Here is a 25,159-nt window from a genome sequence, read left to right on the forward strand (position 1 = left end):
AAAAACAATCGGCCAGGAACCAGGAATCGGGAGGACAAAGTAGTTGGATACACGACACTGTAGACGGCAATGATGTGCCAATTCTTCAAGCTCCAAATGCGGGCACCGCGTTGATGTCGGCCGAGCTTGCTCACCGATACATGGGGCATGCAGGATCCCTAGCTTCTTACTTGATTGAGAAAGGTACAAAAACGTATTAAATTAGCGTCTCATACTGTTCGAGGCGGTATGAGATGCCTCGCTAGTTATGAAAGGTATATCCACAGCAAATAGCAATAAGATCCATACGAAACCACATCACGACGCACCGAGTAACTTGAGCGAGTTCTTCAACTCCTTAACGGCGGTATCAACATCATCAAATGTCAACGCAGAGACAGCCCAGCGAGCATGCTTCTGCGCCAACTGAACCGTGTTATCATCTATTCCATGGGACGGCTGAGGGGGTACATAAGGTGCAGGCGCGGAAGGTGTGTAAGCAGCTGGGGCCGGTGCAGCTGGCGGAGCAGCCGGGGGTGGAAGATGCGCGCTAACGTTGTTGGAGGGATCGTAGAAAGAAGCCGGGTTTACGGATGGGTTGGTGGATGGTGGAGGGAATGATTGGAAGGCTGTGGGGGTATCTGGGAGGATAGGGCCTGGTCTTGAGGAGGGTCCTCCAATCGTTGCTGGGGTATCTGGGAGTTCTAGGCCTGGACCGGAGTTGTCGATATCCATTGACTGAGGGGGAGAGCCAGGTGCGTTGCTTGGGACGGAGGGGATCTCAGGCTCGGAGGTGACCGTTGGACGGGGTGCTGATGAAGTGCGGGATGGATGAAGCGACTCGTCTAGTGTTGATTTGCGCGCTAGATCTCGTCCAAGACGGTCTGACTCATCTGGGATCTCTTCGATCGATGGCTGTGTTGGTTTGGAGGCATGCTCTGCGACCGACTCGTCGAATGCTTGCACCTCGGGATCGTCAATGAGCTCATCTTCTTGCTTCGGTGCGGGATTCGTCTCGTTGGGGTCTTCGCCAGCTTTGAAGGCCTTTACGATGCGAAGGGCGTGAAATTTGGCGAACTTGATGCGCCCAGCTATCTCCGGGTCGGTACCCCAAATTGAGCATAATTCGAGAAAAGTAGCTGCTGCTTGGAATGTATCTGCTGTTTGCCTTTGAGCAGAGTCAGTCGTCTGTGGTTTTGTGTGGCACTCCAAGGGCTCACTTTGTGACTTTGTTGGCGTTCATGGCAGCTTCAGCGCGACCAAAGACTTCCAGTCCAAATTGCTCCACATAGGCACTCGCTGCGACCTCATCTGTCACCGTCTCATCCCCTGGGTTCTCAACTTTGAACTATCACAGTTCAATATGATCAGCCATCCAGTCCAAGGTGCGCTGCTTAAGGAGCATGGCAACACAGGCGGGGCAACCGACTCACCTGCTCCAGTTTATCCACCAGATTGGTGGTGTATTGCATGATCTCATCGTCGGAATTGTGGAGACCCCTTTCAATGATTTGATTCACGATATGGAAATTGCCTGCGTTGGGGTTCGATCAACATGTCCGGTTGCGCGCGCGGGGACACTCACACCAGTAGGCAACCACCGGTTTGGCCTTTTCGATCTGGGCAGCCCGGATGGCAAAGCGCCCAATGTCGGCGGACCGTAGTCCAGCTGGGATGTTATTCATCTTGAGCTCTGGTGGGTAAAGGGGAGGAGAGAAGACAGATGACGTTTGGACGGGGTCCCCACCGCCCGGTGCGGGGGACTACTTGATTTGGAGATATCGCTATACAATGTAATCTTGCATTTCTACTTTGCGCTCTGGGTATTATTCATCTTCAATCGCCCACGTTCCAATCTCCACTTTCTCTTCTGCCAGCGCCTCAACTTCGAAATGGTCTTCCACTTGTCCTCCGGGTCCACCGATACGCTCAATCACAATCCAGACTCTGCGCGACTCGGCGTTGGGATACAGATCGAAGTCCTCCACGCGGACTCCTGATACTGTATCACTGTGAACTCCATCCTCCGAGGTGGCTAGAATCTCTTTGTATGGCCCCTGGCCCAGCTCCACGGTCATCAGTACAGGTGATGGAGCAACAGCCCGAGAGCCGATCGTAGACTGTTTATTCCTTGCAATGAGACGGATTCGCGTTAGGCGAGACACCCGTATCGATGCCAACATGCGATCTTTACCCGGCGGTAAAACACCGACGTCGGATAAGACGACACGCCGTCCAGCGGACTCGGGAGCCAATGGCTGCACTACACACGGGATCGTGGAGGAAATCCACAGCGTGAAGCGACCGAGCTGGTCAGCCGCAAAGGTAGAGCATACAATGGTGTAAGTGCCTTTGTCTAGGGATTTGGTCTCGGCCAACGCACATCCCCGGCGGTAGTCACCACTATCTGCGATGATATCTCGGCTTCGCACGCGTGAGATGCGCTGACCGTTAGACCAGAAAAGCTTCACGTGCGTCGCTAATTCAGCTTCTGCTACCTCGAGCAAAATGGAAAGATCCGTTTTCTCGGAAATTTGTAGGCTGAACTGTGGATTCGAGTGGTATCGAGGTGACTCGGCGTTACCGCCGGCTGTCATTGCAGTCCAGGAACTGCTTGCCTTTGTCATGCATAAATACTTATCTAGCGACGGAGCCACTGATACAGGGGAGGTCGAGAATGACGACAGTGTGAAGCTTTGGCTAGATGATGGGAGAGACTGCTCTGAGACCACCACGGTCCATCTTGACTTGGGAGGCATTTCCAATCGCATTAGAGTGTTTGGAGAGTCAACATATGGACCACGGTGGAGGTATCCATCACTCAGGGACACTCTTCGGCCATCTGCTTGGAATATATAGATGCTGATGAAGCCTATCGCGCTTTGAATCTCACCAGTCTTGAAATGTCGCCCAAGGAGTAGCCAAACTGTGCCTCCGGACTCGCTGGAGAGGGAGAACTGTGGATTCTTGACGAAGCAGCCGGAAATAACACGTCCATGAGACAAGTCCCACGTGAAATGAATGTCCTCGCGGTATCTGAACAACCCAGGATTCCAGTTTAGATAGAGATTTTCGAAGTTCTGGAACACCTGCTCACAGTCCATCCAAAAGGTCCCTGGAGCAAGAGGAGATTTGCTAGGATCAAGGTCGAGATTGTTTGGTGTTTGTGGATCCGCTCCAGCCCACGGGTTTTTCAAGAGAAACTGGCGACGCCCTTGGGATTCTTTCAATTCAAGGATGGCGTAGTCGTGCTCGCCCACTAAGCCCATACCTTGCTGCTCGCTTTCGGTCAGACTGCCGGTTCCAATAGTGAGAACCACATCTCCGTGGTAAAAGGCCTTGTATAGACGGCCCCAGATCTCATCGGAGGTAAAATCGTCGTTGTGTATAAAGACTTGTTCAGGAATCCATCCGGTCAACACCCATAGGTCAGTCCCTGAGTTGCTTCCGGGGAAATCATAGCCTCCTCGGATTTTCAGATATGCCTTTTCAACAAGAGCGGGCCACAAAAAGTTCGGATTTTTCCGATCGATCACATGTAGTGATCGTGAGGTCTTGGATGAAGGCAGTCGGTCGTCAATAACTACCCTGCGGAATGATCCGTTGAAATATAAGCGGAATATGTACTTCCCAGACAGCGATAAGACTGGGTTCCCTTCATCATTGCACGGATACATTGTAGGTGTCGCATTCTGTTCATGTTAGCTTTGAGTCAGTTTTATGGAGTTGATTGAGCTCATACCTGTCCAAGTCTTCGTTCTGATCGAGACGTTGTGGCACATAAGCTGGCCACAACTGAACAATCAGTCAAGACATCTTGCACAAGATCGGTTTGCCCGGAAGCTGAGATAGTTGGGCTAGTTGCACCTGTATTAGCCGCATTCTTCAGTAGGTCATGCGGTCGTTTCCATCCTGCAAAAATATCTCTCTGGACGTCGGAGAGATGCAGATCGGGGGAATCCCTATACTCAATTAGAAGATGTGAATGGTTACTGATTGAGTTCTCCACATACGTGAAAGGTCGATCTTTGAGGATGAATTCATCTTCGTTCGGTGCTCGACTCCAGGGTGGAAATATGTAGCCATTTAGTTTCGCGCCCTCGAGAATAATGATCTCTTCCCGGGTGGTGAGCTTCCGCGTGGATGTAGGCGGGCGTAAGCTCGGAAAGGCTTGGGGCGCAACAGCTTGCCAGTCGGTAGCGCGCTTGATCTTTTCAGCCCGGATGATCAGTTCTTTGCATTTGGTATCGAGCTTTTTTTCTCGTCGGCGGGGGCCAGGCGTAAGGCTCTCATGTAATGCTCCGCGGCAGTGATAGCCGCTTCCAATGCCGCTTTCTGGGAGGCCGCCCCCGCTATCCCATCTTCGGCCTTCTATTAACTTGTTAGCCGTCTCTTTGCATCTGGGGAGGAGCTCATGTACTAAGGCTTCCGATATGTGAGGTTGTTGCGGCCCTGACATGCTGGCAGGTTATGTAGAAGAAAGGAATGAGGGTAGTGGAAGAACTGGTATAGAGAAGAGAATATAGGAGAAGAAGGGATATATCATAAATGCATGAGGGCCTATGTTTAACAGCAGGCCCTATAACCATGGCATCTCTGCTCGATTATACTTCTTTACACCTTATTGTCTACACTGCGTCATTTCTTAAGGTCTATCTAAGGAAGGCGGTGTAACATGGCAAAGAAGTTGAACGTACAGCCCCCGGGGTACGCTTACCGAAGTGTTAGCGTAGACATCGAAGAGCACTCCGAAAGTACGAATGTGAGATATTCCTCAAATGCCGATATCTCCAGGCATATAGAGCTAGAGGTCTATGTAAAGGGAATAAGCGTAAATATAGGCGTTTTGCAACCAACCATAATGGCTCGCAGTGGTATAATTGTACGAACAACATGCTCGGACTTCTATTAAAACCCATGAGAGAATATGCGACTAAACGCTGAAATGTATGATACAAAGTAGATCTGATAAATACCATCACGTGATATAGCGCATGGATACCGAGTGGACCTCGGCAAGTTTTAAGGTGAGCGCCGAGGTGCAATGTGCAGTAACAGGTAATTCCGAACTCGGTTTCTTTGGCTTTGATACTCGGGTGTCCTCGGTATGCACTGTTCCTTTTGAGTTACTCTTCTCTCTTGCACTTTTCTTGTCTCGGAGCAAGCAGTACGGCCCCGCTAAACTATTTCCCCTAACTACAGGCCGCTCCGCAAGCGAGCCCTCTCCTGAGCCTCTCGTCGACCTTTCTTAATTCCACATACCCTTCGCATATACCATGGCCGGTCAATCGAAGCCCACACTCTCGCCATGGGGCAGTGCTGTTGCAGGTGCGACGGGCGCCGTCCTCGCGAATGCAATGGTCTACCCGCTTGATCTGTGAGCCCACTACATGCGCCAGTTGTCAAAATGTTGAGACGAGATTACTTATTCTCATTTCATCTAGTGTAAAAACCAAACTGCAAGTACAGGTCAAGCAAAAGGACGGAGCCGAGAAGACCGATGACCTCGACCGCTATGAATCGACCGTCGATGCTATCAACAAGATCGTGGAGAAGGAGGGTGTCAGTGGTCTGTACTCTGGCATGGCTGGAGCCCTGCTTGGTGTCGCCTCTACAAACTTCGCATACTTCTACTGGTATAGCGTTGTAAGAACGCTTTACATGGCCTCGGCCAAGACGCCAAAGCCCCCCGGTACAGCGATCGAGCTTTCCCTCGGTGCTGCTGCTGGTGCCGTCGCTCAGATCTTCACCATTCCGGTGGCTGTCATCACAACTCGACAACAGACACAGCCTAAGGGCGACAAGAAGGGCCTGATCGAGACTGGTCGCGAGGTGGTCGAAAGTGAGGACGGCTGGTCCGGCCTGTGGCGCGGCCTGAAGGCTAGCTTGATCTTGGTCGTGAACCCTGCTATCACATATGGTGCCTATCAGCGCCTGAAGGAGGTTATATTCCCCGGGAAAAATAACCTCAAGCCCTGGGAGGCATTCCGTGAGTGATATACCACCTGCCTGAAAGATGGCCCGCTAACGAAGAAAGTCCTCGGCGCCATGTCCAAGGCTTTGGCCACTATTGCAACCCAGCCTTTGATCGTCGCTAAGGTTGGTCTGCAGTCTCGCCCGCCACCAGAGCGCAATGGCAAGCCCTTCAAGACCTTTGGTGAGGTCATGAAGTTTATTATCGATAATGAGGGTGTTCTGTCCCTCTTCAAGGGGATTGGACCCCAGATTCTGAAGGGCCTTTTGGTCCAAGGTCTGCTCATGATGACCAAGGAGAGGTATGATCACTCTAGAGCTCTCTTGTCATTTGTTTCTTTGCTGACTGTTTCATAGAATGGAACTTCTCTTCATCGTCTTGTTTGCCTACCTCCAGAGAATCAAGAAGGAGAAGCTGCAGAAGGCAGTCGATACTGCCGCATTAAAGGCTAAGACTAGCCTGCCCGCCACCTTGAAATAATTTTCGTCTCCTTAGATCGAACGGTGGCTATTTTGCATTTCGGTCTCTATGCTTGTTATGTTCGGCGCCTTGGTTCTTCTTTCACAACTTGTTTCTGTACAGTCTAGACACTTGAACACGCTTGAATGAAAAGACCTTGTTGATAGAAGATCATGTTTCTATCTCTCGGGTCTCGTATCTGTGCATTAAGTTGTGGCCGAGGACAATAAAAAAGCCGATGTGATATTGTCTCACCCAGCTACAGTGTGTGAACTTCATGGAAGTTTTGTCACGTAATGAAAATCGTGATAATCGACTACATAATTTTCAATAAGAAACCATGTATACTGGTAAAAGTAGCATAAAATAATCTCGAAGCATCCAATATTGTTGCAAAAGCAATGTAGCCCAAGCAGAAGATCCTCGGCTTAGCTTTCGCGTCGATCACCCCAACAACACCCTCCACTTACAAAATACCTCAACCACACGCCCCGATCTCACAAACCTGCAAAAAAGCAGGGGCATGGGCCGTGATGAGATGGCCGCCATGGAGTTCCGAGTCGACCAATGACGAAAAACAATCAATATGGAGCTCCTCCGCGAACAACCCAAGCTCCGTCCTAGACTGGCGAGCCTTCTTCGAACCAAGAACCCTAGTCCCAACCCTCCTCCTAACAAGCGGTATCCTGATCTCCGTGCGCATCCACCGAACCTACCTACGCCGCATACCAGACGCGCCTAGCATCTCGCCTTCGTTCCTCCGTCGCCGCAGCGTCTTCGGGCAGGTTACTAGCGTCGGCGATGGCGATAACTTTCGCATCTTCCATACCCCCGGTGGCCGACTTGCTGGTTGGGGATGGGTACCCTGGAAGAAGGTTCCTACTGCTAAGAAGGATTTGAAAGATAATACTGTTAGTCGCCGCCTTTGCCTTGTCTACCCTTCACCTGCACCCACAGCCAGACAGAGCACCACAGAACAAATCAAACTCACACATCCACCTCCCCCAACAGATCCACATCCGTCTCGCAGGCATAGATGCCCCCGAACTCGCCCACTTCGGTCGCCCCGAACAACCCTTCGCGCGCGACGCCCATGCCTGGCTAACAAGCTACCTAACCAACAGGCGCGTACGCGCCCTCGTCCACCGACAAGACCAGTACTCGCGCGTTGTAGCGAGCGTATTCGTGCGACGGGCGTTCGATTTCCCGCCTTTCCGACGGAGGGACGTTTCTTATGAAATGCTGAGGAAGGGTCTGGCGACTGTATACGAGGCGAAGATAGGGTCTGAGTTTGGTGGGGAGAAGATGGAGAAGAAGTATCGGAGGGCTGAGTGGTGGGCTAAGAAGAGGGCTAAGGGGCTTTGGAGAGATTATCGGGCTGTTGGGGGGAATTGGGAGAGTCCTAGGGAGTATAAGAATCGCATGGGGATGGGGGATTCGGTGTTGGTTGAGAAGGAGAAGAAGTCAAGATAGCTGGCCTTGCGGCTTGATTTGCATTTGACGAGATGGTATGACTACACTTCCTTTTTTGTACATATATGGAATGTGATTATGATTAAACAGAGTGTTGAATATTGATTTTCATACACCAATTGAGTTAGCTGTACATGCGCTGGACTATCTCCAACGTCCCCATTAAACGGGTATTAAAACTCAAGGTGCCCCTTGCTCTAGGGATCATCGTGTATCATCTCGTCCGGAAACATACAAGAATAAGTATACATGCATCATTCACGGTCAGCAGAATCGTTTTTCGAATTCTGCAAATAATAGCGGCGAGATCTCGTCGCTACTGTTGCCCTCTACCCGCCAGAGAACGCCTCGGCAGTGGTAGTGCTCTAGGAGAGCCTTGCTGGTCTCCTCGAACTTTCGTAGCCGCTGCTGCCATGTCTCGATGGAGTCGTCTTGTCGCTGGGTCAGCGGCTCGCCTGTGACATCGTCCTTGCCTGGCACCTTGGGTGGGTGGAAGTCTGTGTTGTACACCCGCCCTGAGGGCTCGTGGACCCAACGGGATGCGATTCGGGAGAGGATGACTGAGGGCGGAGTGTTGAGATGCACGACAAAGTTCACAGGTACTAAGCTGTCCAGGCTTGTTGCTTGGCTTGCTGTGCGAGGAAACCCGTCGAGAATGAAAGAAGCGGAGGAATCGATTGAAGGGGAGGATGGGGTCGCTGAATGTGAGGATTCGGATTGTGGTAGGAGCCAGCCCTTGGTTTTCATATCGTCGGAGATCAAGTTCAGAATCATAGAGTCCGGAACGAGGTTGCCGGACTGCATTGCGGCTTCAGCTTGGACGCCTGCACTCGGATTAGATACATGCTTTCCATGCGCAATTGGTCTGCTGCTTACCGAGTGGTGTGCGTCGGCGCACATTCTCGCGCAACAGATCACCCGAGCTGATCGAGGCTAGCTGTGGGAAGCGGGATAGCAGTCGCTCGGACTGTGTGCCCTTTCCTACACCCGGGGCACCAATTAGGATGATACGTGCAGCCTTAGTGAGCCGCTTCGCGGGCGACATGTTGATGTGGAGGGATCGGGGTTAATGGGTGTCCCGTTCCTGGAAACGGTCCAAATGTTGGGATGGCGCAGCAAAAACACGGATGAAGAAAGTATGCAAGGGGCCCTATTGCGATGGCATTATGGAGGGATTTGAGAGCTCCAGAAAGATAAGCAATAGCATCAAGAGAATGTGATTCTGTGGGGTTGCTAGCTTGATTCTTTCGGCTGTCGGTGAGCGGGATGCTCCGAGGACTGTACGAATGGGGAAATGTTGAAGAGATATACCCCAGTTGTCAAATATTACGATATCACGAGGCAGATGTGGCTTCTGGCATATGATCAAGTACTTTCAGCTTGTATAAGATGAGCTGGACATCGTCACATGCTTTGCACATGCCCTCCAGGGCTGGAGGCACCGGGCATAAGCTAGATTATATAAGCAGACTATGAATTATATCACGTGACTATAATCACGCGTGGCACGCGTCGCGTTGACCAATTTAGTGACGGAGATCTCATTCTGTTCAACATCTGGAAACAGCACCATGATTCGACAAGACGCTCATCGTATCGACCCCAAGAGGCGGGCTGTGATCGACCATAAGAAAAGACAGTTCGCTGTCCCAATATATAAGCAGCAGGAGTATCCCCATCGTCTGAACTTCTATGAGACGCCTCCCACTGCCGAAATCACCCTCGAGCAGTTTGAACAATGGGCCATTGACAGACTGAAGAGTATGCCTCACTGCATGACCTTGAAGTTTCCAATCTACTAACGCGCAGTCAGTCCTCGCCGAGATCGAAGCATGCTCTTATCGCAACAAATCTCCCGCGGAGACGGCTACCTACATCACGCCTCTTTTGCAGAAATTCCTCCCTCTTTCATCGAACACATCCTCCCCAAATGGCGCCAATGATCCGCGCTTGAAAAATGAGCGCCAAAAGGACCACTATTCCCACTTTATCCTCCGATTGGCCTTCTCGGCTACAGAGGACCTCCGTCGGCGATTCGCGCGCGCCGAGACCATGCTCTTCAGATTCCGTTTCCAGCTGGACGACTCAAGGGAGAAGCGTGCATTTATTGATAGCCTAAGTCTAGACTGGGAGCCAGTCAGTGACTTTGAGAGGACTGAGGTTGCGGAGAGTCTGGCCAGTTCGACCCCGGGGCTGCATCGAGTGGATGAGGAGACTTGGTACAAAGTCGACTGGGAGAAGGTGCCGGAGCTGATCGAACGGCGGTCAGTTTACTTGAAGAAAGGAAAGGCATATGTTCCTGGAAGGGAACAGCTGAGCATGATCATGGCTGAGTTCACTGCTCGCTTGGAGCGTGCACTTGAGGTATGTCTGCTGGAGTGGATTGAAAGATAGGTTGCTGATTATATTTTAGCTCACGAGCCGTGCTCTCCCCCGATTGGATGAGGATGATCGTCTCACACCTATTCTGAATCACCTCTCGAAGAACTTCGGCAGTGCCGAATCGGTATACTCCGAGGGCGAAGGATATGTGGACGGAGCACCAATTACAGCTAGCTCTATTGATCAGCTTGCGCAGCAACACTTCCCTCTGTGCATGAGGAGCTTGCATGTAAATTTGCGGAAGAACAACCACCTAAAGCACTTTGGTCGTCTCCAGTATACGCTTTTCCTAAAGGGTATTGGTTTATCCTTGGAGGAGTGTATTCTGTTTTGGCGCCAGTCGTTCAAGGGTAAAACCGATGATGAATTCAACTCCCAATACAAATACAACATTCGCCACGCCTATGGTGAAGTTGGCGGAGATGTGAACCGTCGCGGAAAGGGCTATACTCCCTACTCGTGCCAGAAGATCCTCGGCGATTCCAACCCCGGCATTGGCCAGACTCACGGCTGTCCCTACCGTCATTTCTCTGTTGATAACCTGGTTGGTTTCCTCCAGGCCACAGGTGTCAATGATAAGGAGACCCTGCGAGGTGTGCGCGAGGATGTTGGCAAGCAGCGGTACCACATTGCATGCAACCGAGTCTTCGAGTCGACGCACAAGAACGAGATCAAGAAGGTCAAGGAGGATGGAACGTGGAGCCAGACAGATCTTGATACAATTGTCCACCCGAACACATATTTCAAGCGGAGCTTCCTTCTGAAGCAGATGGCTAGGGCGCCGAAGGAGAATTGAGTCTCACATGTCAAATTTTCATGAGGTTATGGGCAGTTCGCATGTTTCAATAGGCAATAGGCGTTTAGGGAAGCATTGGATATGCAAATATTGATTAATTGGACTATAATTCTACCAATAGCTAAGCTAAGGTAGCTGAAGAGCTAAGGAGTGTGACCACAGCTGATTCCCAGAAGATCCGAAAGGATCAGAATGACCTTTCAAAACCAGGTGCCCAGCAACGGGCCTAGTCGATCTCCGCTCACCGCGAGAACAACGACATCATTAGAAGACGAAGCTGTTGAGTATATACGTTTGCACGTATATTGGTCGGCGTGAATGAAGAAGAGAGAATGATCAGCGGCTCGCCGAGTTTTTAAGGAATGTTTTGGTCCGGCGGGCGGTAGAGACCCGTTGTGCTGCAACCTGGCCTTACTGCCGTACCTTCACACAACATACTCCTCCACTTCAACCCAATCCCTAGCTAATTACGGGGCTCTTTCTTTTCTTTCTGGTGGATTATGCTCCGGGTGGTGCTCTTACTTAGCTTCTTGGAGTAAACCCTAGTACCCGAAGTTCCCCTTTCTTTGCGACTTCTCACCCGCCCCCCTCTTCTTGATCAACACACCGAGATCCGGAACATCTACCGACAACATGGATTTCGAGGCGCTGAAGGATCAATGGAGTGATGTGGAGGACCGCGATGGTATCAGACTCAGCTGGAATACCTTCCCCAGCACTCGTATGGTTCGTGATATCGACCCTGACCTTCACCGCATCATCCACTGAGACTTGATACAGGAAGCATCCCGCCTGGTCGTTCCTATTGCCGCCGTGTACACACCTTTGAAGGAGAAGCCCGACAACCCATTGCTCCAATATGAGCCCGTCACTTGCAAGCAGCCCTGCCGAGCTGTACTGAACCCATATGCGTATGTACAGGCGATACCCCGGATTGGATAGGAACTGATCTTGAGCAAGCACTGTGGATGTCCGCGCACGAATCTGGATCTGTCCTTTCTGTCTCTCGCGCAATCCTCTTCCCCCGCACTACAAGGATATCACGGAGAACACGATACCCCCCGAACTCCACCCGCAGAGCACAACCATCGAGTATCAATTGGCACGGCCGGCCCCCGCTCCCCCGATCTTTGTCTTTGTCGTCGATACTTGCCAGGAAGATGACAGCCTGCAGGCTGTGAAGGACTCGCTCATTATGAGCTTGTCTCTTCTCCCTCCAAATGCGCTGGTTGGTCTGATTACTTTCGGCACAATGGTAGGATATCGTTCTTTAGACGGAAGGTGGCAATTTATTGACCTTGTTTAGGCCCAAGTTCATGAGCTCGGTTACACGGAATGCGCCAAGTCATACGTCTTCCGAGGCAGCAAGGAATACACCGCGAAGCAAGTTCAGGAGATGCTGGGCTTGGCCGGTGGCGTCCGCCCTGGTGTTCCTCAGCAGCAACCCGCCCGTCCTCCCCTCGGCCCAGCTGCCCGCTTCCTCATGCCCGTTCAGCAGGCCGAATTTCAAATCACCAACGTCCTCGAGCAATTGCAGCGTGATCCCTGGCCAGTGGCCAACGATAAGCGTCCCCTGCGCTGCACTGGTGTCGCGTTGAGCGTCGCCGTTGGTCTGCTTGAGACTTCCTTCCAGAATGCGGGAGCCCGCATCATGACTTTCACCAGTGGTGCTGCCACTGAAGGCCCTGGTCACGTTGTTTCACCCGAGTTGAAGGAGCCCATCCGTTCTCACCACGACATTGACCGGGACAACATCAAGTACTACAAGAAGGCTGTCAAGGTATGCTTCGAATGCGCCAGCCTGTCTGAATTCATGCTAACTGAAGTACAGTTCTACGACACCCTTGCCAAGCGGGCTGCCAACAATGGCCACATTGTCGATATCTTCGCCGGCTGTCTCGATCAAGTTGGTCTCTTGGAAATGAAGAACCTCTCCAATTACACCGGAGGTCACATGCTTCTCACGGATAGCTTCACCTCGTCACAATTCAAGCAGTCGTTCGTGCGCGTGTTCGACAAGGATGCCAACGACAACCTCCTGATGGGCTTCAACGCATCTCTCGAGGTTCTCACAACTAAGGAGCTCAAGGTTACTGGTCTTATCGGCCACGCTATTTCCCTGAACAAGAAGTCCAGCTCTGTTGGCGAGACAGAATGTGGTATCGGTAACACTTGCGCATGGAAGATGTGCGGTATCGACCCCTCTTCCAGCTATGGTGTTTACTTCGAGATTGCCAATCAGGGTGGTCCCGCTGCCGTGCAGCCTGGTCCTCAGCGGGGTATGATGCAGTTCTTGACATACTACCAGCATTCTTCCGGGCACTACCACCTGCGGGTGACCACCACTGCTCGTCCCCTGAGCGGGCCTGCTGGTGACCCAACCCTGGCACAGTCCTTCGACCAGGAAGCTGCTGCTGTTCTCATGGCCCGTATCGCAGTCTTCAAGGCCGAGGTTGATGACGGCCCGGATGTTCTGCGGTGGGTTGACCGGATGTTGATCAGACTCTGCTCTCGCTTTGCCGACTACCGCAAGGATGACCCAACATCATTCCGATTGGAAAAGAACTTCACCCTCTACCCTCAGTTCATGTTCCATCTTCGCCGAAGCCAGTTCTTGCAGGTGTTCAACAATTCCCCTGATGAGACTGCTTTCTACCGTCATGTCTTGAACCACGAGGATGCCGGCGATTCTCTTGTCATGATCCAGCCTACCCTCGACTCATACTCCCTGGAGCAAGAGGGAGCTCAACCCGTGCTTCTGGACTCCGCTTCTATCCAGCCCGCGCACATTCTTCTCCTCGATACCTTCTTTCACATCCTCATTTTCCACGGTGAGACCATTGCCGAATGGAGGAAAGCGGGTTACCAGGACCAGGAAGGGTACGAGAACCTCAAGGTGCTCCTTGAGCAGCCTAAGGAGGACGCTAGGGTTCGTTCCACCTTTCCGAAATTTATGTCTTATTTTAGCTGACTCATGTGTTGCAGGATCTCATTGCTGACCGTTTCCCTCTGCCCCGTTTCATCGTCTGCGATGCCGGTGGCTCTCAAGCCCGTTTCTTGCTGTCCAAGCTGAACCCGTCGACTACCCACACCACGGGTGGATATGGTGGGGGTGTGTCGTCTCAGACCATCTTCACTGACGACGTGTCGCTGCAGACATTTATGGACCACCTGATGAAGTGAGTGGTCCCTGAGTAGCTTATGTGGATCTTTGCTAACATTTGCCTAGGCTTGCTGTATCCGGAACTAGCTAAGTGTGATGAGACATGGCCATGAGAGCAAAGGGCGGTCGTCGACCCTCGGGTCTTGTGTATCTTTAGCGGTGATTTAACTCCTTTGACGCAATATAGTAGATTGAATGGATTGATACCATGACAAAAGACTTGTGTTTCATCTTGAAGCTTTGTAAGAACTTTACGTAATAGCGTCCCCACCTAGATACAGAATACCCAAAGAGGTAACCACCTCCATGTCGGTCACGTGGTGAGGGCATGCCCTGATCGCCCAATTGGGCCACTCGCTTAGTTCGTCGGTTGAGTGGGTCCCGCTAGCACGCCAGTCCTTCAAGTCAATTTCTCGCGCTCATCCCCCTTCTCTTCTGTAACCAACTTCTTCGACAACCAAGGAAGATCGACTACCTTTCGCACTCGCCATGCGTAAGTATCATCAACCTGGTTTTCTGCATGATGGCGACTAACATTCCCTCGTGGTCTAGCTCCCAAGTTTGACCCCAATGAGGTGAAGATCATGTAAGTGAAAAATTCTCTTTTGGCAACATCAACCCTCAAAATACTAATAATCTTTACTATAGCCACCTGCGTGTGACTGGTGGTGAGGTCGGTGCCCAGTCCGCTCTGGCCCCCAAGATCGGTCCCCTCGGTCTGTCTCCCAAGAAGATTGGTGAAGACATCGCCAAGAACACTGGCGACTGGAAGGGTATCCGTGTCACCGTCCGCTTGACCATCCAGAACCGTCAGGCCGCCGTCTCCGTTGTTCCCTCCGCCTCTTCCCTGGTTATCAAGGCCCTCAAGGAGCCTCCCCGTGACCGCAAGAAGGAGAAGAACATCAAGCACTCCAAGTCCGTCCCTCTGGATGAGATCATTGACATGGCCCGTGTCATGCGTGAGCGCTCCATGGCCAAGGAGCTCCGCGGTACCGTCCTCGAGATCCTCGGTACTGCCTTCTCTGTCGGCTGCCAGGTCGACGGCCGCAGCCCCAAGGATGTCTCCGACGATGTCAAGGCTGGCGAGATTGACAGTGAGTTGACTCGGTTGTGTGTCAATTGATCAATACTAATGATGTCTTAGTTCCCGAGGAATAAATTATTTCACTCTCGAGTGTCAAAAAAGAGGTGGCCTGTCTGATTTCTAAGGCGTGCATTTCTTAATGATGAGATGCTAGTTGCAGAATACGAACGGTTTCTCAACCCAAACCAAAAATGTTCATGAGTCATGACCTTTGATACCTTTTCTTAATTCTCTTGCGAGTGTTCAATTGGACAAATGGAATCAGCTCGCTGCTTGTTCTTCCGGTTGTATTTCTCCTTTTCTTTTTTTTCCCTCGTTCTCCTTCCATGATTCTCTTGCTTCTTCCTACGCGATGAGAATGGTGGAAGGCTACCCGGCGCAGCCGACAGTCTCCTTCGATTGAAACCCCACAACACTCTGGCCCTTACCGTTCTCTCCCTGCGGGGTTTGATCATATCACGACGTGGTATGCGGCTTATTTTAAGTGGGGAAGATTAAATTCGGTCCCATTACTCATCGCGGTACACTTGGAGTTCGCTCCGTGGGTGCAGTGATCCATCATACGGGTCTACATCTCTTGGAGATGCAAGATACTTGCTTTCGTAGGCTGTAGTTATAGACAGGTCTGTCCAGATCTCTACTAGTACTTATAGGATGACTGCGAAGCTTAATGAAAAATATGATGTCCCCCGTTTCAGGGAAACAAATCTTACCGATTTTTCCGTTATTCTGATATATCAATTAAGTTCCTCAATTTTGGCTACTCTTGCTACAGTATCCCAGCTGAGTAGAATACCATGTCAATGTTGGCGTCGCTACGCTTACACAAGCCACCTCTCACCCAACCCAGGCTATCCTGCATGCGAGTTCTCGGCGTGCATATCCATATGCACAAGCAGGGCTGCGCCCGGCACTGCCGCAAAACGGTTTCTATTCGCGGGGCTTGGGCTGACGATAGTTTGTGTGTGTGGCCAAACACAATCAAAAGACGGTCAAAAGACGGTCAAACAATATCGAGAGTAGGTGTGTGATCGAAGAGGAGCGGTAGGTAAGGGATCTCGATAGTGTGAATGCTGTTGGGGTCGCATACATATATGGTGATATAGAGATGCTGAAGCTGTACATATATTGATCAGCTGTTGCGAGTTGGCTGGAAATAGTAGGCTTGGAAGTATTGCCAGGGATGCACTCCGTAGTCAGTAGATGTATATAAATATATATATAGCGTCCTAACAATCTGAAACAGCCAAACAACCACAAACAGCCTCGAGCCACGTCGCCACCAATAAGAACTTCATCGATGCTATCTGTTGTCTCCCTTATTTATTTGTCCAAGTCTCAGGATGCTGTATATGTGGACCTACGTGGCTCACCGGTGTGAGACGTGTAATTTTATATATTTTTTTTCACTAATCATCATACTCCACCGGTGATCACCCCCTGATAAGACGATGTTCGTGCTCATCCACATGTGGAGCAGCGCTGATCGCTTTGATTTTCGTCTTTTCTCCATCCTGTTTGGCGCAGTCTATTGAGGCCATGGAACAAGTGCCCTGGGATAACTGGGACGAATGGGGCCGGGGAATATCATGTGGATATGTCCGTCTTCTCTTTCTCTTCTTCTTTCTCTCTATCTCTCTTAATATGACCTACAATACAGAGTATTTATTATTTATTATTACTCCTTGTTTGATTCTGCCTTCTCTTGTACTACCCGAATCGCATCCACACGGGAACGTCGTGCAGGCCAAGGATGCGACAGGGTGTGCTGATCTCGACTTGTGACATAGATTCTCGGTGACTTAGAGTGCGACCGTGTGCAGTGTCTAGAGGCATGTGGACTCTGATATGAGGATCTGCAGTAGTTAAAGTCCAGGTATTCAGATAATACGAATCAAAGGGGAAAATAGTCCTCCCTTGCTAACCCCAGAATTCAGCCGGGTTAGGAAAGGATCGGAGGTGAGGCGGCAGGGGGCGAGATGGGCTTGAGCGGTTATATATTTATAGGAGAGGAGTGTTGAAGGAGTGTTGCAGTGTTGTTGAAGTGTTGTTGAAGCGTTGAGAGTTGAGTATAGTCAGAGAGATAGAACCTCATACTCGACGGAGTATAGCAGGATCCGTGAACGGGCACTCGATTATCGGCGGGGCCTTAGCTATGGAGCCAAAAGATCCACTGGGGCGTCTGGATGGCCAGAGAGGCCGTTGGATGTGGGTCGAGGTGATGAGTTGAGTTGCGAGGTGAGGCTATGGCGATGGCGATGGTGATGGGTTAGTAGTTATAGAGAGTTATTTAGCAGTGAATAGCAGTTATGTTATAAATTATATACTCTATACTCTATACTCTATACTATTATTATTCTATCTACTCAGTTATAGTTTGTTGCCTGCACTATTAATTTACTTCGATTCTCACCCCCACCCGAATCCACTGTGCTTTCAGCTTCAACTTTGATCTTTTCTTCCTCACCTCTCTCCTTTGCCTTTCCCTCTGTGACCTCCTTCATTATCCCCTGTGCAATCCTCGCCAAGATCGCCTTTTATTGGCTGATCGTCTCGGATACCAACATCGTGGGCTGGACATTCTGTCTCCCTTGCGTCTTTCTCATTTCCACCTGTCCTTATCGAATGACGTGAAAGCTGCTTCACATCTCCAGTTCTGGCATCACATAATGAGGCATCGGAAACGTTTCAAGGATGATAGTTGAATGTCCCGTTTGATGTGTTAAGTCTTTGGCTGTGCCCTCGGCATCGAGGTACCTCCCAAGACCGTGAAGATGATTCCAACCGTCGCGCCTTTCCCCACGGTCCAACCGCACCACCGCACACACCACTACCCGACTCACGATGGCTCTCAACCCATGTACGATGCGAGCGACAGTCTCCCCTTTCGCAACGACCCCTCCAAATCCTTCTTGAACCCTATCTCTCGATCGCGCCTCCAACTCCCCCACCCGGTGCAACGTCTCGATTCCCGCGATGCTTCAGGTTCCAGCTCCACCGCGAATGGGGGGAGCATACCCTGCGACGGAAGACTCCCAACGGAACCCTGGCCGCGGGGTACGATGGGACCCCCGGCGATACCACAATCCAGCCAGCATCCAAGCACATCTTGGTCTCGCCGATGGAATCGGGCCAATTTCTGTCACAGGCTGGGATGCAGCCCGAAAATTGGCAGCCCATGTTGGACCAGTCCGCCACCAAACACATGAACTTTCCGCCGGTCTTCAAAAACGACGGTAATGCGATGCCTGGCGAAGTTATTCAGGATGCGAATGGGACTAGTTGGGTTCGTCCGGTCAACTATCCACCGGGGGTGGACTCCGTCTTAAATCAGAGTCTACCTCTGCATGGAAATCAACGCATACTTTTACAGAACGGGGCATATGTGCCCACAGTCCTCCCAGCAACTCTACAGTCATGCCTTGGACCAACCGCTTCGGCGGGCAGTGGTCCCTATGGACCGTATTGGCCGGACGGGGTGTATATCCCATACCGTCCTGCTGCCTTCCGTGATGCGCGTTACGAATCCCCGACCCCGTTTGCAAAACAGCTGAACCCTACGGGCCAGCCTTTTTATGACCTGAACCAGCCGGTATTTAACCAACCCCAAGTGCCGTTGGGCAGTCGTGCAGACCCGGGGCTTGCATGGGGTCAATCTATGCCCGGATTACCCCAGGATCCTTCTATGAAAACCCACTTTCCTCCACGCCATTCCGATCAACTACCTTTCCACGCCCGTGTCAACCGACCTGCATCAGCATTTCCACCGCAAGCGCCGCAGCCTCTGAATGATCCTATCACCTGGAACAGCCGCCCGCCGACACATGGGTTCCAGCGGCCAGGGCCTGCTGTAGCAGCTAACGTGGAATTCAAAGAAAAGGTCTTGTCTTGGGCCCATGGTGTTTATGTCGATCTCCTTGCGAATATCCATCAGGCCCGCCGCAACAGCATCTCCAACGGCACCGTGGATGCCCACCCCCGATTCCAAAAACCTGTCATTTACCCTAAACCTCCTCGCCAACCCGGCCTTGATTTCTCTCAACCCACTCCCCCAGATCTTACCCGTCATAACAGTTACCCCGCTAGTCAATATGATCTTCAACGACAGAAACTGCATGCCATGGGAAACGCCAGACCGCATGATGCGCAGCAAATACCTTTACCTGGTGCCCACAGTCGACGCCCGTCTTTGAATCAATTCACCCATAACAGAGGGTCCGATACACAAATGCTCGGATTGCGCGACACTGGTCGTCCCACAGGTGTATCTCCATTTACTCGAGCCTGTGGCACGCTTTTCAACGAGGGATCCCCGGGATCCAATGCTGTATCCGCCCTGGACATGTTATCTCATTTGTGTGCAGAAAGCCGATGGGAATGGATCGACGGAATGCTCCTTGGAGGCTGTTTAGCCTATGGCTTAGGTGACTATCACAAAGCCACACGATGGTACTCTAGAATCATCGCACGCGACTCAACGTGAGTATATCACCTTTTAATTGACAATCATTATTAACAAATACCAGACACGTAGAAGCGATCTCCAACCTCGCTGCAACCCTTTTGGCACTCGATCAAAGAGAGGAAGCCTTGCAAAATTGGTTGCGGGCTGTGAAGTTACGTCCGAGTTTCTTCGAAGCAGTCGAACATCTGATCGGTTTACTGTGCAGCAGTCATCGAGGCAAGGAAGCGGTCAATATTATTGACTTCGTTCAGAACTCCCTTCGCCACCCCAAGGATGGCGATTGCTTCAAGACGGATGAACATGCCAGTGAGCCTGAAAGTGATGCGGAGAGTAACGTGTCCGATGTCTGCATGTTTGATAAAGCATCGTTCGAATACGACGATGACTTGGGACGCGTTCAGGGTTTGGAACCTGGCTCGCCAGATGCTAAGCCCATTGGTTTCGCAACCAGTGGATATGCAATTCCTGGTTCAGACAATGGACGAATGCTAGCTTTGATCCACGCCAAAGGAAACATGCTCTATGCTCTCGGTGATAATGCCGGCGCTGCATCTGCATTCGAGGATGCAGTTCTCATCGCCGCTGGTCGAAGACGCCATGGCATCCAAAGCATTATCAAGCAGATCTTTGCTGCCTTCTCTGGTGGACCCAGTGGATATCCTCAAACAGAGCACGAGTCCAAGGAAAGCATTCTCCTTTACCCTGATAGAGCATTGAAAACCGCCAAGCTTGTTTTCCAAGCTGGTGGGATGCCGCCGGGGCTTCAGTTTGTTGCTGAAGGTATGGCTCGCAATGCGGCCATTTCAACTACCAGTAACTCTCTTCTTTCGTTGGCGAAGATCTACCAGGATGGCATGTCCAACGTCTCATCAGGAGCACCTAGGTCTACACCTGGCGTGCGGGACATTTTGGCCCTCTACTACCTCTCCCTCTCTCTTCAGCCTAGTCCATCTACCGCTAACAATGTGGGTATTTTGCTGGCCGGTATTCACAACAATCCACCGGCCAGAGGCTTGGTCCGCCCAAACGGAGAGAGCCAGCACCCTGAGATCCCCGGTGTTGTTCCTGGTAGTGGAATATCCTTGGCCCTGGCATACTACAACTATGGCTTGCATCTTGATTCACGACATGCCCATCTTTACACCAATCTTGGAAGTCTGCTTAAGGATATTGGCCAACTTCAGGCTGCTATCAAGATGTACGAGCAGGCTGTTCAATGCGATGGTAATTTCGATATTGCCTTGGCAAACCTGGCCAATGCGGTTAAGGACGCTGGCAAGGTCAATGATGCCATCTCCTACTACAAGCGCGCCGTCAAGGTCAACCCCGAGTTTGCCGAGGCGGTTTGCGGATTGGCGAATGCTTTGAACTCCGTCTGCAATTGGGTCGGCCGTGGTGGTATCACCAATGCTCGTGGCTTCCGCGACCGGTGGCATGTCGATGAAAAGGGGATGCTTCGAGATTCTCTGAGCACTGACACCGGATCTGGATGGATTAAGAGGGTTGTCGACATTGTTGATCGGCAACTCAAAGAAGGCGAATATTGGGGCCGTGGCTTGTTGACTACAAGCACGGCAGAGCAGTTGTGTCTACAGTTGGCACCCGCTTTAGATTCTAGCCGTTTCTCTTCCAGTCAGCGAAGCTCCCTGGAAAAGCTCTTTCAGTCTTGGGCTGGACGGAAATGGGAAGGATCCCGGATTGTTCGGCTCATCGAACGAGCCATTCGATCTCTTACCTGGCAATGGTACCAGGACCGTTATGTCTATGGTAAAGACTACCCTGCTTCGAAGTACCGTCGGCCTCAACTTCCTGGCGCTCTTTCTGCTCCTAGTGCTCCTACAGTCTTGCCTTTCCATACATTCACCTGTCCCTTGTCGGCCAAGCAGATCCGTCAGATCTCCCAGCGGAATGGTCTGCGCATTTCGACTTCAACTCTGCGACTTCCGTGGCTTCCTCCCACAGTCTTCCCGCCACCTTCTCCGCCGAGTCCGTATCTTCGTGTTGGATATGTGTCGTCGGACTTTAACAACCATCCTCTTGCACATTTGATGCAGTCGGTCTTTGGACTGCACAATCCTTCTAGGGTCAGGTCATACTGCTATGCTACCACCCCCAGTGACAAATCAGTGCATCGTCAGCAGATCGAGAAGGAATCATCTGTCTTCCATGATGCAAGTGGGTGGTCAGTTGATCGATTGGTCCAGCAGATTGTCGAGGATGGCATCCACATTCTGGTCAACTTGAACGGCTACACTCGTGGTGCTCGCAATGAGGTCTTTGCAGCTCGTCCGGCACCCATTCATATGTCGTTCATGGGCTTTGCGGGCACGCTTGGTGCTGAGTGGTGTGACTACATTCTTGCCGACACTCTTTCCATTCCGCCCGAGACTTTGAGCCCTGGACGCCGTACGACGCGTATTGAGGAACGTCTTTTGGAAGAGGACAATGGCGAGGAGCTCGAGGATTGGGTTTACGGAGAGAAGATTGTCTTCACCCGTGATACTTTCTTCTGCTGTGATCACCGGCAGAGTGCCCCAGATGCTGGCGAAAAGCATGTATCCTGGGAAGAAGAGCAAGCCCGGCGGTGGAAGATGCGCAAGGAACTATTCCCTAATTTGAGCGATGATACCATCATCCTGGGTAATTTCAACCAGCTGTACAAGGTATGTCTTGCTATGCTCACTTCGCCCTGACCCCAACTAACCGACGCCAGATTGAACCCACAACGTTCCGAACATGGTTGCGCATCCTAGCGCGCATCCCCAATGCCGTTCTTTGGCTCCTCCGCTTCCCAGACCTGGGCGAGCAAAACCTCCGCGACATCGCCAAAGCCTGGGCCGGCGAAGAAACGGCATCCCGAATCATCTTCACAGACGTCGCACCAAAGAACACACACATCGCGCGAGCGAAGATCCTAGACCTGTTTCTTGATACCCCCGAATGCAACGCCCACACTACAGCCACCGACGTCCTCTGGAGCGGCACCCCGCTGCTCACCCTCCCACGCTACAAGTACAAGATGTGCTCGCGCATGGCGAGCAGTATTCTCAGCAGTGCCCTTCCCAAATCTGAAGCTGGCCAGCATGCCCGCGATGATCTCATTGCTTGCTCCGTCGAGGACTATGAGAACAAGGCTATTCGGCTTTGTATGGATCTGCATTATCCTTCTACAGGCGAGGGCCGCGGTCGACTGCCGGAGCTTCGACAGATGCTGTTCCGAGAGCGGTATAAGAATAAGCTCTTTGATACGGCGCGCTGGGTGCGTGACCTTGAAGACGCTTATGAGGCTGTGTGGGCACAATGGGTCAATGGCGAAGAAGGCGATATCTGGTTATGATGTGCACAGCGATTTATACCCCTTGAGCGATTTACTTTTTCTTTGTCTTTTTCTCTTTTTTTCTTTTCTCTACTTGACTTCTATTTCATTTCATTTCTTGCATCTGGGTCATATCTACCTTTTTTATTTCTGGGTTTTGGGTTCGGTCATCTATGTAATGGACTTAGGGATTATCTACATGTGGTGTTTGTGATTTTTGTACCATTGGACATTATGCAAAGAGTCTGTCCAGCTTGAAATTGAGACAGCGGTTCCTTCCCTGCCCTTGGACTGTGGAAAATTTTCTATGTACGGAGTAGCCTTGTACCATGTGCTGAATATATTGAATAGCATGTCTACAACACATTTGTTTTCTCATCTCGTTCCTATCCCTGTCGCCACATGCTCATGCTCATGCTCGGCTTGCCATGCCATACCTACTCGTTTCAACGGGTCCGGTCGACTCTAACCAGAATTGAATACCCAGCTACTTCGATGGTCGTCATGCTAAACCTACACATCCCTCCTGCACCAGTGCAGGATGACATCTCACAGCCTGCCCTCTCCTACCCTTGCCCCTGCCTACAATACCACTTATCCCCGACTGCACCATGCGTTCCAGGGTGGAACATGTACTGTATCAAGCTGTGTCCACATCACTCTATCCGAGATACAGTACTTGTGCATGTACATACTTGATACTCGTGCCGGTACGGAGCACTGGCGGCGATACTCATGCTTAGGTTGGTACTGATACTGATACATACTATACACAGGACCAATTTCTTTGTATGCAGGACCGACCCGAACTAAGCCGATACGCACTATCCCCATCGCTAACCCTTGCCAATCCGTCAATGCTTTCACAGGACTCAATTCACTGGCGTCCTCTGTCATGCCCTCAATCCGAGACATTGCCTTACCGAGACGGGGTCTGTTGGGTGTTGGGTGGTCCTGAGACAGATAACTCCTGACTTTACGAACTCCTATACGAGATAGAGAGGCACGGATGACGCCCTCCCGTCTAATCCACCATCTCAAGAACCTGGGTACTTGGCGCTGGAATGATACATCGAATCTAAGTAGAGTTACCACACGAACACAAGAATACAGCATAGCACATGCAAACCTACCCCAACGCCAAAAACAGAACAGAACACAACTAACAAGCTACCCCAGTCTAATTGACACGCGTGACTGAGGCTGGAGTAGAATGAGAACCAGAACTTGAACTAGAAACAGGATATTCGCATGCACACCCCCACGCACACGTACATCTATCGGCTCTATTGCATATCCCTTACACCATGGCTGTTACTGGCACTGTCACTGGCCAACCGGTTCCAGCCAACATACAGCAGTCCAGAAATCGATAAGATTCTACTGGTAGCCGGTAATTGGTAAACGGTAACCAGCAAGGTCATCCCACTACCCCTAGCCCCAGTCCCACGGGCAATGTCACATGGCAATACCTGTGTCTCGCCTTCTCTTTCTCTCTTCTCGGGGCTTGGGGGTTCGGGGGCTCGGAGACCTGGATATGTGCGTTGCCGTCTTTCATCACCTTTGCCTGGGACCCCGGGCTGCAGCTTTCCAGGCGAGATTTCGTCCACATGGTCCTGGTCCACGAGTGTCGGGGATTTATTTGCAATCTGCTTCTTGGATCGGGAACTTGGTTGGGATGGGAATCATACCACGTATAGTAGTACTGTGGTGATGGTGACTGTGACGGGAAACGGTGATGTGCATACATACATGTACCAGTGTCTGAGCGCGGTGATCTTCGGAGGTTAAACACCTCCAATGTATAGCCAAGAGAAATGATGTGTTTCTACTAAGATCTATTTCCTATCCATGAGCTGGATACATGCAAATATCTCCTTGAACGTTAATCCCGGCCCAACCCAATACTATACATACATGCATATACATAAACGAAACCGAAGTCGAAATCCCTTGCATAACCACATCACCATCCGCAGTCTCAGCCGTGTAAGCCCGTTCGCTTCGCAACGCTTCGGTTTCGCACGCCCACGAGAATCATGCACCGCTCCACCCGTGGCATTGCCAC

At 51.2% G+C, this 25,159-nt stretch overlaps 9 protein-coding genes across 9 annotated transcripts; 6 read left to right on the forward strand and 3 right to left on the reverse strand.

Moving 5' to 3' along the window:
- Positions 1 to 196: 196 nt before the first annotated feature.
- Positions 197 to 1,700, reverse strand: N7446_003328 (uncharacterized protein). Its single transcript, XM_058512077.1, has 4 exons — positions 1,565 to 1,700; positions 1,413 to 1,513; positions 1,200 to 1,327; positions 197 to 1,147 (listed from the first exon to the last, which is right to left on the reverse strand). The coding sequence occupies exons 1-4, from the start codon at positions 1,662 to 1,664 to the stop codon at positions 298 to 300; spliced, it is 1,179 nt and encodes a 392-aa protein (XP_058377613.1). The 5' UTR covers positions 1,665 to 1,700; the 3' UTR covers positions 197 to 297.
- Positions 1,701 to 1,782: 82 nt separating this feature from the next.
- N7446_003329 (calpain-like protease PalBory) lies at positions 1,783 to 4,438 on the reverse strand (the record flags this gene model as incomplete). Its single annotated transcript, XM_058512078.1, has 3 exons — positions 1,783 to 3,671; positions 3,722 to 3,941; positions 3,993 to 4,438. 3 exons carry the CDS (start codon positions 4,436 to 4,438, stop codon positions 1,806 to 1,808), a joined length of 2,532 nt encoding a protein of 843 aa, XP_058377614.1. The 3' UTR covers positions 1,783 to 1,805.
- Positions 4,439 to 5,255: 817 nt separating this feature from the next.
- N7446_003330 (putative peroxisomal carrier protein) lies at positions 5,256 to 6,433 on the forward strand (the record flags this gene model as incomplete). Its single annotated transcript, XM_058512079.1, has 4 exons — positions 5,256 to 5,356; positions 5,424 to 5,968; positions 6,017 to 6,254; positions 6,310 to 6,433. 4 exons carry the CDS (start codon positions 5,256 to 5,258, stop codon positions 6,431 to 6,433), a joined length of 1,008 nt encoding a protein of 335 aa, XP_058377615.1.
- A 512-nt stretch (positions 6,434 to 6,945) lies between these two features.
- Positions 6,946 to 7,885, forward strand: N7446_003331 (thermonuclease family protein; the record flags this gene model as incomplete). The annotated part of the gene is made up of 2 exons (XM_058512080.1): positions 6,946 to 7,323; positions 7,424 to 7,885. The coding sequence occupies 2 exons, from the start codon at positions 6,946 to 6,948 to the stop codon at positions 7,883 to 7,885; spliced, it is 840 nt and encodes a 279-aa protein (XP_058377616.1).
- A 264-nt stretch (positions 7,886 to 8,149) lies between these two features.
- On the reverse strand, positions 8,150 to 8,930 carry N7446_003332 (adenylate kinase ADK2; the record flags this gene model as incomplete). The annotated part of the gene is made up of 2 exons (XM_058512081.1): positions 8,150 to 8,709; positions 8,762 to 8,930. The coding sequence occupies 2 exons, from the start codon at positions 8,928 to 8,930 to the stop codon at positions 8,150 to 8,152; spliced, it is 729 nt and encodes a 242-aa protein (XP_058377617.1).
- Positions 8,931 to 9,456: 526 nt separating this feature from the next.
- N7446_003333 (DNA primase subunit PRI2) lies at positions 9,457 to 11,063 on the forward strand (the record flags this gene model as incomplete). Its single annotated transcript, XM_058512082.1, has 3 exons — positions 9,457 to 9,646; positions 9,699 to 10,249; positions 10,299 to 11,063. The coding sequence occupies 3 exons, from the start codon at positions 9,457 to 9,459 to the stop codon at positions 11,061 to 11,063; spliced, it is 1,506 nt and encodes a 501-aa protein (XP_058377618.1).
- Positions 11,064 to 11,696: 633 nt separating this feature from the next.
- Positions 11,697 to 14,317, forward strand: sec23 (GTPase-activating protein SEC23; the record flags this gene model as incomplete). Its single annotated transcript, XM_058512083.1, has 7 exons — positions 11,697 to 11,789; positions 11,844 to 11,974; positions 12,024 to 12,318; positions 12,370 to 12,843; positions 12,895 to 13,992; positions 14,049 to 14,242; positions 14,293 to 14,317. The coding sequence occupies 7 exons, from the start codon at positions 11,697 to 11,699 to the stop codon at positions 14,315 to 14,317; spliced, it is 2,310 nt and encodes a 769-aa protein (XP_058377619.1).
- Positions 14,318 to 14,630: 313 nt separating this feature from the next.
- On the forward strand, positions 14,631 to 15,941 carry N7446_003335 (60S ribosomal protein uL11). Its single transcript, XM_058512084.1, has 4 exons — positions 14,631 to 14,719; positions 14,779 to 14,812; positions 14,875 to 15,320; positions 15,371 to 15,941. Exons 1-4 carry the CDS (start codon positions 14,716 to 14,718, stop codon positions 15,382 to 15,384), a joined length of 498 nt encoding a protein of 165 aa, XP_058377620.1. The 5' UTR covers positions 14,631 to 14,715; the 3' UTR covers positions 15,385 to 15,941.
- Positions 15,942 to 18,084: 2,143 nt separating this feature from the next.
- On the forward strand, positions 18,085 to 23,112 carry N7446_003336 (uncharacterized protein; the record flags this gene model as incomplete). Its single annotated transcript, XM_058512085.1, has 4 exons — positions 18,085 to 18,170; positions 18,296 to 19,789; positions 19,837 to 22,438; positions 22,489 to 23,112. 4 exons carry the CDS (start codon positions 18,085 to 18,087, stop codon positions 23,110 to 23,112), a joined length of 4,806 nt encoding a protein of 1,601 aa, XP_058377621.1.
- Positions 23,113 to 25,159: the final 2,047 nt, after the last annotated feature.

Source organism: Penicillium canescens (assembly GCF_028828765.1).
Source record: "Penicillium canescens strain IBT 15451 chromosome Unknown utg000002l_segment0_segment0, whole genome shotgun sequence".
Taxonomy (NCBI): domain Eukaryota; kingdom Fungi; phylum Ascomycota; class Eurotiomycetes; order Eurotiales; family Aspergillaceae; genus Penicillium; species Penicillium canescens.

Bases quoted from the DNA above. Each gene is read 5' to 3' on its own strand.
- N7446_003328 (XM_058512077.1), bottom strand. From the start codon at position 1,664: ATGAATAACATCCCAGCTGGACTACGGTCCGCCGACATTGGGCGCTTT. The intron at 1,328-1,412 runs GTGAGTCGGTTG...GAACTGTGATAG, and splicing joins TGGTGGATAAACTGGAGCAG to TTCAAAGTTGAGAACCCAGG. The intron at 1,148-1,199 runs GTGAGCCCTTGG...CTCTGCTCAAAG, and splicing joins AACGCCAACAAAGTCACAAA to GCAAACAGCAGATACATTCC.
- N7446_003335 (XM_058512084.1), top strand. The intron at 14,813-14,874 runs GTAAGTGAAAAA...TCTTTACTATAG, and splicing joins CCCAATGAGGTGAAGATCAT to CCACCTGCGTGTGACTGGTG.